This window comes from Garra rufa, chromosome 14, assembly GCF_049309525.1.
Source record: "Garra rufa chromosome 14, GarRuf1.0, whole genome shotgun sequence".
In the NCBI taxonomy this organism is placed as follows: Eukaryota; Metazoa; Chordata; class Actinopteri; order Cypriniformes; family Cyprinidae; genus Garra; species Garra rufa.
Genome location: NC_133374.1, coordinates 20,228,111 through 20,238,785, shown reverse-complemented (window position 1 = coordinate 20,238,785; position 10,675 = coordinate 20,228,111). Strand labels below are relative to the sequence as shown.

The 10,675-nt window shown below is 38.9% G+C and overlaps 1 protein-coding gene across 1 annotated transcript in view; it reads left to right on the top strand.

Moving 5' to 3' along the window:
* Nucleotides 1-752: 752 nt before the first annotated feature.
* Nucleotides 753-10,675, top strand: part of sez6b (seizure related 6 homolog b) — a 125,840-nt gene continuing 115,917 nt past the window's right edge. The window contains exons 1-3 of the mRNA XM_073817331.1: nucleotides 753-768; nucleotides 2,831-3,562; nucleotides 5,135-5,268. Coding sequence (XP_073673432.1) covers nucleotides 753-768; nucleotides 2,831-3,562; nucleotides 5,135-5,268 — 882 coding nt within the window. The remainder of the gene's footprint in view (nucleotides 769-2,830; nucleotides 3,563-5,134; nucleotides 5,269-10,675) is intronic.

The following is a 10,675-nucleotide window of genomic DNA, read 5'->3' as shown; positions in this document are numbered from 1 at the left end:
CTTTCCAGAAATGTTCGCATTCAGGGTGAAATGGATAATAATTCACCTCATAACATTCGGCACATTCATTACATTCAGCCTGTCTAATTTAATAACCTTGAAATTTGACATCAGTTATTTCATAATTACTCATGTAAGGGCACAGCTAATAAATGAATCATAAAGCAAAACCCTGATTGACATTTAGAGCTCACGCTATTTGCGTTTCGGTGTTCTCGTCAAAAAAAAAATCCTGTCTGCTTTTGCGGTTTGATCTATGAATGGCTGAATTCTAAATAGATGATAGGAATTGAGGACTTCCTGCCCTTTGCTTTGTCTCTCATGTGTCATTTTGCCTGGATCTGAGTGATGCGTTAGATGTCGATGTGATTTTTACCCTCAAAGCGAAGTCAATCTCTCATAAAACACACATCACGGCTCTGCGAAACGATGTGTATCTTTTGCTTCTGACACTTCATAGGATAAGGGGAAAAAAATAGGCCGTCAGTTCCGTTCGGTTTGAGATATCATCCTCTCCTTTTCTTTCGTGGGAATGCGCTTCAGATGCACCAGGCCCCGTTGTTGGAAGCAGCTTGTTATTAGTAAGTCGAGAAACAGAAAGAGAGCTATTAGGGTGCAAATGAAGCATTGTGAAATCAAAAGTTTCCCCGGCACGCAGCAGCCTCCTGAAGGCCGGCTGATTACATCTCACCAGGTGCAGGTGGGGGAGATCCATTTGTACCGCTACACTTCTCAAATCCACTCATTACGACATGCCGCCTGATGAAGGTTTGGACTCATTAATTGGCAAGGGGAGGAGAGAGAGCATTCAAATGAACAATTATGGTGAAGGAGTTTATCTTTTTTCCACCACACGCTCTGCGGCGTTTTCAAAGCGTCTCCAATCATAATCCATTTAGTGGATACTTTTCCATTTTGTTAATGTGCTAGGGGTTCTGACCCCGCAGTTTGAATGCTTTGCAATTTCGTATGGCTGAACCACAAAGCGCCATGAGCCGTATAAACTGTGCAGTCCTCCTCTCCTTGGGTGGTAGAGAGGAAATTTGTTGCAAGGCTTTACACAAGTGAGGGTGCCTGGCTTTGAAATATGTTAAAAAGGACTATAGTTGTTTGAACACCCACGTTATTATTGTAGTGTTAATTTTTACAGCTTTATTTATTTATTTATTTTTTTGATGAAAATGTCCTTTAAATTTAGTAAGTGTTGTTTATGCCACATTTATTCATTTTAGTCACAACACAATGGCACACAAATCTCTGATTGAAATATAAACTTATGAAGGAACTTTTTCTGTTTGTTTTGTTTTTATGCTTTTCATGCTGTCTTGCTGAGGCATTTCTAGTCTTCCGTCAGTAATGGGACACACTTATCCAATCAAAACAGTATTCTCATGTTTTAATATTATTATGGATATATGGACATAAATTGTCTTTCTCTGCTGTAGAGAATCTGCGTCCACAATTATAGGGATAGTTCATCCACAAATGAAAATTACCTCATGATTTACTCACTCTTAAGCCATCCTATATATATATATATCCTGTATACATCCTGTAAATGACTTTCTTCTTTCAGATGAATACGATCAAAGTTATATTAAAAATAAAGTCCTGGCTCTTCCAAGCTTTATAATGGCAGTGAATGGGTGTTGAGAAGTCCAATAAAGTGATGCAGCACTGGGAGGTTAATAAGGGCCTTCTAAAGTGAATCGATGCATTTGTGTAAGAAAAATATCCAACTTTATAAACAGTAATCTTTAGCTTCCACTAACTGTCATACTGTCGTAGAGAGTGGTGTTCCAGCGGTTGACGTAGAATGAGGTGATGAACGTGGAAGTGCTAAGGAAATGGCAAAACAAAACACAGATTTATAAAACGAGGATTTATAAAAAAAATATTGGAGAATTTCGATATAAGCCAAGAGGAGACTGGTTTTCTTTTGCTGGCTGGTTTTAGCTGGTCAGCAGGCTGGTTTTAGAGGGATTTTTGCCACTTTCCCAGGCTGGGAGAGCCTGGCTGGGAGACCAGCTAAAACCAGCTACTTCTAGCTTAAACCAGTCTAGGCTGGTTTTAGCTGTTTTTTTTTTAGCAGGGTGTAAACAAAACTTTGTGCTCTAAACTGGAACGCCACTCTCTTGTAAATGTGTGTATGACAATTAGCGAAAGCTAGAGATTACTGTTTATAAAATTTAAATATGGATCTTTTTCTTACACAAACACATCGATTAACTTCAGAAGACCTTTATTACCCCCCCAGAGCCATGTGGAGTACTTTTCATGATGGATGGATGTACTTTATTTTGCTTCAAAATCTCAACAGCCATTCACTGCCATTAAAAAGCTTGGAAGAACCAGGACATTTTTTAATATAACTCTGATTGTATTTGTCTGAAAGAAAGTCATCTAAGACACCTAGGATGGCTTGAGGGTGAGTAAATCATGAGGTCATTTTCATATTTGGGTTAACGATTTCTTTAAGATCTGCTGAAGCGCTGAAAAAATAAAAAAATATATTTTTTAAAAACCTATATTTTAAAGAGTTAAGTAAGGTGTGTTGCTTTATGCTTTATTCAATTTTCTGTTTTAACGACCGTTGGAGAATTATCATTTTGCATTTAGTGGTTTTATTTTATTTTTTTAAATGTTACTGATATGATTTTATTGTGTAAAGCACTTGGTCAACATGAAAAGTGCTATAGAAAAGTTCAGTTTATTGCTGAATTCATAATGTCAAACCAAAGCTTTTCATCAATGCACCTTTTTTATTAGAAATTATGTTTTTGGTGAGATTTACACTGTTCTAAACTCAACTATTGAATGTTTTCTCCAGGTTCTTTTATGAACAGGAGGTTAGCAGTCACCCAGAGAGGAGGTCAGCTGGAAGCAGAGGATGGATCCAATCCATATCACACCACACAGGACACTGACAGAGACCTGCCCCTATTCACAACAGCTCCCCCTTACAGCGGCCTCGACCACCATCCGCCTTTCAAGCCCTACCCTCCTTACGACCCGCGGGGCCAAAGCCACGAGCAGTATTTTCAAGACAGCGGAGGGGCATCTCACCATCCCACAATGCCATCATCTAATTCCCATCTCGTCCAGAACCCATCCACACAGTTGGTCCCACACGAGGATGCACCTCCATTCTCTGATGTAGCAGCTCCCAGAACCACCACACTGGCTCCAACGGCTGCCGCCCTCACCCAGCCACACGTGCCCAACATCCATCACAAACCTTCAGCAGAAACACAGAAGCGAAGCACGGAGGAACCACCCATATCCATGACTGTAGCACCACTGACCACCACTGACGTGCACACATCCGCACCTCCTACTTCCAAACACTTAGATAGAGGAGAAGTCACACCAACTTTAAACAACAAGCCACAAGCGACAAATAAAACAGACAAAGAAAAATCCTCAATACTCAAGGTAGAACGTAGCACTCCAGGAAATGATGTTGCTGTAAAAGCATCATCAACGTCTAGGGATTTGGATGACGAGACCACCACTTCCACCATCATCACCACAACGGTTATTACGACCATGCAGACGCCAGGTACCATTCACACGATCAGCGTGACTTAGATTTACATATTTTTCACACAGCTTCCTGATGCCTAATTCAGGGCTCTTCAGAGGTTTACCTGCCCTGCTTGTGCCTAAAGATGTGGATTTTGAGATGGCAGTGGATAAGCAGTTTTGTGCCGCTCTATTTGGTGCCTTCTTACATAGGAACTTTGTTTTGTGCAATAAAATCAGCAGTCAGAAACCCTATAGAACATAAAGTACCACTATAATGTTTACAAAAATGTATTTTTAAAATGAATTCAGGCTACATGTGTGTCCCTTTGAAGTCACAGAACAAAAACATAAAAACAATATGACATTCTTCATTCAAAAAGTAGCGGATTTCAATGAGAATCAGCGGGTTGAAGGTCCAAACTTCAGTTTCAATGCAGCATCAAATGGCTCTAAATGATCCCAGCCGAGGAATAAGGTTCTTGTCTAGCAAAATGATCGTCATTTTCAAAAAAAAAAAAAAGTATATACTTTATTACCACAAATGCTCGTCTTGCGCTGGCTCTTCATGCATTACGTAGTCATGTGGGAAAGATCACGCATGACGTAGGCGGAAATACCGACCCAGTGAAAAAGCGAATGCGCAAAGAAAGTCAAACGCCACTTACAAAAAAATGGCAAAACAACGATTTTGGAGCTGGAGGAGAAAATGAAAATGAGTTTTTCGGCCTACCCTACCTTTTTGAACCAAAGTACACAGGCGAGGAACTAAACTTGTGTGACCTTTCCAGCATGATTACATAATGCGTAAAGACATTGTAGAGCATTTGTGGTTAAAAAGTATATACTTTTTTTTTTTTTTTTTGAAAATGACCAATTGTTTCGTTATATAAGACTATTATTCCTCATCTGGGATCTTGTAGAGCCCTTTGAAACTGCACTGAATCTGCAATTTGGATCTTCAACCTGTTGATCCCCATTGATGTCCACTATCCTGGAATGTTTTCCTCAATAACTTAATTTCCTTTTGACTTAAAAAAGAAAGACATGACTATCTTGGATGACATGTTGGGTGAGTAAATTATCAGGAAACATTTATTCCGGAAGTGAAATAATCCTTTAATAATAATGAACTTGGATCTGATTGGCTTGTTAGAAGTGATGCAGCCTAGTTATACAGGGCTTTCTTAATACCACTAGCCAGCTAGTTGTTCAGACAACCTGATTTGATAATGAAAGTATGTCATTTTGCACATCCCTAATAGCTAAGCCAAGCGTCTGAATTTATATGGAGCGAGAACATATCTCTTGACCAGCAGCGGCGTTTAACTCTAGAGGGAGATAAAGGAGCTGACAGAGCAGAAGGACCTCAAGGCTACCAGAAAATATTCGCTCTCCTGCCATTTCACCTGAATTGTCCGCGTGCTCCTACACAGCTGGGCAGGAAAACTGACCCTGTTGATCCAGACAGAAAATGAGAAAACCTTGAAAGACAATTAAAGATGGGAGGGAATGCAATGAAGTGAGATGGAGAGAAAGAGAAAAGGCTCGCCTCTATTGATGCACACTTTCTCTGTCTCTCTCTGTCCTTCTACCTTTTCTAATGCAGCTCCGTGCAGCACCAATTTCACATCACCGGGAGGCTACATAGAGACATCACAGCAAGCCAGGAGTTGGTACAATACGGATGTGGACTGCACATATACCGTGACAGTCTACATGGGCTATGGGGTGGAAATTCAGGTAAATTCATCACACAATGCTTTTGTTATTGACCCACTTCCTGGAAACAATCTAAATTACTGTGGTAATCCAGTTCCGCTCTTTTATTCTTGAAAGGTTAAGTGTGTAATTTACTGTGCCTGTAACATCAAACAGTAGCATTGCCATTGGTTGGGCAAACAGATAGCCCTGCCCCAATCTCACACCATTGGTTGAGTCAGTATAGCTGCCAAACTAGTTGGAAACACTTTTCATAAATCATCCTTCAAATAGCTCTCTTAGGGTTCTCTCTCAATATGAGAAAAAGCATTTTTACATTGGAAACATTACTACCTTAAGCTGTAAGAAGTGTGTTTTAGCATAAAGGTCACATATTACTTAGTAATACAACTGCTGTTCGTTTATAAGCTGACAGAAATGGCAGATGTATTTGAAAGGTTTGGGAATGAATATCTGCCAGTGGCAGATGTAGAGGTTTTAATTTTTTTATTCTGGTAATAATGGTTCTGTTTTGAACCCTTGTGATGTCTGAAAATATGCTGAATTATAAGTAATTTTCATCAAATCATTGTATATGTACTTCAAGGATAAGACAATTCAGGAATCTAGAATCGCAATGAGCTAATGTATTTATTTACTTGTTTGTATACAGGTAATGTCAATTCTACATACAGTTGAGGTCAAAAGTTCACATACACATTGCAGAATCTGCAAGATGTTAATTATGTTACCGAAATCAGAGGGATCATACAAATCTTATTTATAAACATGACCCCGTTCAAAAGTTTACATACACTTGATACTTAATACTGTGTTGATCTACAGCTGTTTTTATTGTTTGTTTGTTTTGTTTTGTTTAGTGATAGTTGTTCATAAGTCCCTTGTTTGTCCAGAACAGTTTAACTGCCTGCTGTTCTTCAGAAAAATCCTTCAGGTCCCACAAATCTTTTGGTTTTTCAGCATTTTTGTGTATTTGAACCCTTTCCAACGATGACTGTATGATTTTGAGATCCATCTTTTCACCCTGAGAACAACTGAGGGACTCATGTGCAACTATTACAGAAGGTTCAAACACTCACTGATGCTTCAGAAGGAAAACAGTGCATTAAGAGCCAGGGGTGTAAACATTTGAACAGAATGAAGATGAGTACATTTTTCTTATTTTGTCTAAATATCATATTTTTTCACTTAGTACTGCCCTTCAGAAACTGAAGAAGATACTTGCATGTGTCCTAGAAGACAAAATAAGTTAAATTTACCCTGATCTTCAAATTCCAAAAGTTTTCACTTTTAATGCATCGTGTTTTCTTTCTGGAGCGTTTGAACCTTCTGTAATAGTTGCATATGAGTCCCTCAGTTGTCCTCAGTGTGGAAAGATGGATCTCAAAATCATACAGTCATTGTTGGAAAGGTTTTAAATACACAAAGATGCTGAAAAACCAAGAATTTGTGTGACCTGAGGGATTTTTCTGTAGAACAGCGGGCAGTTTAACTATTGAGGACAAACAAGGGACTCATGAACAACTATCACTAAATAACAAAAACACAGCTGTGGATCATTCAGGTAACAACACAGTATTAAGAATCAAGTGTATGTAAACTTTAGAACGGGGTAAGTTTTATAAATTCAAATGTTATTTTCTCTTGTGGACTATATGTAAGCGTCTTTCATGTGAAATATCTTATTCAGATCAGTACTAAATAAAAAATAACATGCATTTTGTATGAACCCTCTTATTTTGGTAAAATAATTAACATTTTGCAGATTATGCAAGACTGTACAGTTTAACTCTATTTTAATCAGTAGTGAATCAGAATTAATCAGAATTAATCAGAGTATTGTTAAAAATAATTCTGTCCAATTAAAATACATGCTAAACATGAACAGATTTTATTCTTTGTTATTTTTGGGTAGACTCCATTTAGCTTAGGATGCTGCTTTTGTACACAGTATAGACAGCATTGAAGCTCACCAGGGTTTGGAACAAAACCATGATGTGCACCCTCACAAAATCACCTTCAACCATATGATTAACTGCAGCTTCCTTCATAAAATATACAATAGCCATTACCTCCCTGACCTTCCAGATGGTTTAGCTAATATATCTCGAATAGTAAAGATCACGCATACCAAATCACTGTCAACCATCATGCGAGCTGCTGCGGTGGCGAGAGATGGACGGTGAAAGGAAAGGGAGCCTCGTGTCTCATCTCATTCCTCCTCTCCTTGTACAGACTTGTTAACCTGGGACAGTGTATAAATATCTCTCTCTTTTCCAGCAATTATTCAATGTGACTGATACGTGCGGAAGCCACACAGTTCCTCCCCTAATTAATTGCTTATGGATTATCTGTCCACTCCTTTTGTTTGTTTATGGTATTCTTTAATGCCCTCCTGTTAAACTGTCTCTCAGGCAACTCTTAACTTAATTAAAGCGGCCCCATCCTTCTGCTGATAGACAAAAATAATGTTTAATTCAGACAATGCGAGGGTCTGCTTTGCATTTTCCGTGTTCTTACGGCCTAATTTATTCGATCAGTCCTGTTTAAGCTTTCTCCTGATCCAGAAGGCTCTCTGAATCCCGTACAATCCAGTTTTGAGAACTTGGACTCTGAAGGAGGTCCTCAGGAAGGTTAAAATGCATTTAAGCCAATTCCATTATTCATTCGAGGAAGCTGGACAGAGATTTGATTCTTCAGATCGCTTCCTGCTCGCGCTGGATGGCCGTGGCCTTCACCAGCTGGATTCCTCTGGGAATCGGGTATTAGTGGTGGCGGGTGGTTGGTGACCTTGCGTGTTGAGGGCTGTGTTGGGCAGAGGGCTCATCACCTGTACAGGCCTGACCTGCTGATCCAGGCCAAATGGCTAAAGCCTCATCAGTCTGAGCTCAGCGGAGGGAGCTCAGGTCGTGCCTCAGTCTTCCTTTAATACCCAGATACTGAACCTTAGACTCTATCTCCCCCGAAAGCTACATCCTGCTGAACTCTCCTACGGTGATGGAGATGAGTCATCCGAGGAAGAGCAGCAGCTGTAAGGCGCTCGCTTCCACTGGAGTTCAAATATCATCTGTATAGTGCCACTCCAAAACATATTTTTTCGCTGAGGATCCATTTCTTGATGGAAGCTGAGTTTGAGCTTATTTGACCCAATTATATGTCATTTTTTAAAACACATACTACATGTTTCTCCAGTACTAGATTCCTGTTATTTGGTACATCTTTATAGTCAAAATATCAATACTGGTAATATCTATACAGTATGTTGTCAAATGAAATCAAAACGATATTACCCTCATGTCGTTCCAAACCAGTAAGACCTTCATTCATCCTCAGAATACAAATAGATATTTTTAATGAAATCCGAGAGCTTCCTGATCCTGCATAGACAGCAACACAACTGCCACGTTCAAGGCCCAGAAAGGTAGTATAAACATTGTTAAAATAGTCCATGTGACATCAGTGGTTCAATCTGATAGAAACAGAACATCACTACTATAGTACAAAGTAATTCATATTGTACAACACTCCATTAGAAGCTGTTTGACGGTATAAACGCGCCATAAATGAGAACAAACAATTCTTTTTAAGTGTCTTGAATTTCAGGTCCTAAAGTAATAGTGCCTGAATGTACAGTTTAGTGTAATGATCTTTACACCGATGATGCCCGCAAGCAAGACATATCTTGTCTATTAGAGCTCTGCAGAAAAAAATAGCTCATCCTCATTCTCAATTCTGTTTTGGACAGAGAGTAGATGTTTAATATGGCAGCCTGGTGCTTGGAGATCACTTCTGTCCACTCAGCCATGACAGTTGCCATGACTCTGGGTATTATCACTGCTTGTAAACAATTACCAAGTTAATAAGAGAGCAAGATGGCACATTGAAAATTTAATGAGTCTGAATCTTGGGGTGCTGAGGAGTGCAGACTACCACCTAGAGCTTCAAACTATCCCCTTTATTTTGCAACGCGGAAGTAAGCTATTTCCTGTGAATGTGCAAGAGTTGAGATTCATATTGCTGCTTTAGGTGAATAATTAGAAGAATAACAACTGCAGTAAATAGTGAAACTATTTGTGCTGCAAACTAGTGTTTTTATTTTGATTAGTTTTTGATTTTGATAGTACATTTTTATGAAATGAAAACGAATACCTGTTTGCAACATCAAGCAGCATAACACACTGTTTTTGAACAGTTAATGTTAAAGGGGTCATGAACTGTCTTTTTTTATTTTTTACTGTTCTGTAAGGTCCACTTATAATGTTATCAAGATTTTTACATCAAAATCCATCATAATTTAGAATAGGCTATTTTCTGTCCTGTTTTGACCCCCCCCCCCCCCATCAGAACTGAGTAATTGATTGATGGATTGACTAATGGATTGTAGACTCTGAACTAAACACCCACTGCTATGATTGGCTAACACTTGTGCATGTTTGACATCCTACATCCTTCATAAATGGATGCTGATGTGAGGTTAAAACGCATAAATACTCAGTACATATCAAACAATATGTAATAACAGACAAAGCAAGAGTGACCACATAATAGAAACAGTTATTCACACTTGTGAGGTGCCACATTACTGTCAGATCCAACATAGTCTGCAGAGCATCGTATTTAAAAGAGAAGTTTACTTCCAGAACAAAAATTTCCTTATAATTTACTCACCCCCTTGTCATCCAAGATGGTCATGTCTTTCTTTCTTCAGTCATAAAGAAATTATGTTTTTTAAAGGGAAACATTTCAGAAATGTTCTCCATATAGTGGACCTCTATGGTTCCCGCGAGTTTAAACTTACAAAACACAGTTTAAATGCAGCTTCAAAGGGCTCTAACAATCCCAGCCGAGAAAAAAGGGTCTTCTAGCGAAACAATTTTTTTACTTTTTAACCTCAAATGCTCGTCTTGTCTAGCTCTGCGATGTGCTCCGGTTCAATACAGTTGAACCGGTATTTTGAAAAACTCCCATCTCATTTCCTCATCCAACTTCAAAATCGCCCTACATCGCTGTTTTACCTTTTTTGTTAAGGGTATTTGACCTTTTTTGCACGTTCACTTTGTAAACACTGGGTCGGTACTTCTGCAGCGATGTAGGGCGACTTTTAAGTTGGAGGAGAAAACGAGATGGGAGTTTTTTTTTTTGCCTACTGTAACTGTATTGAACCGGAATACACATGCACATCGCAGAGCTAGACAAGACGAGCATTTGAGGCTGAAAAGTATATAAATTGTAATTTTTTTTTTTTAGAAAATAACCGATTGCTTTGCTTTATAAGACCCTTCTTCCTTGGCTGGGATCATTTAGAGCCCTTTGAAGCTGCATGTTTTCCTCAAACATCATTTGTTTATGACTGAAGAACGAAAGACATGAACATCTTGGAAGACAGGGGGGGGGGGATAAATTATCTGTAAATTTAAGTTCTGTAAGT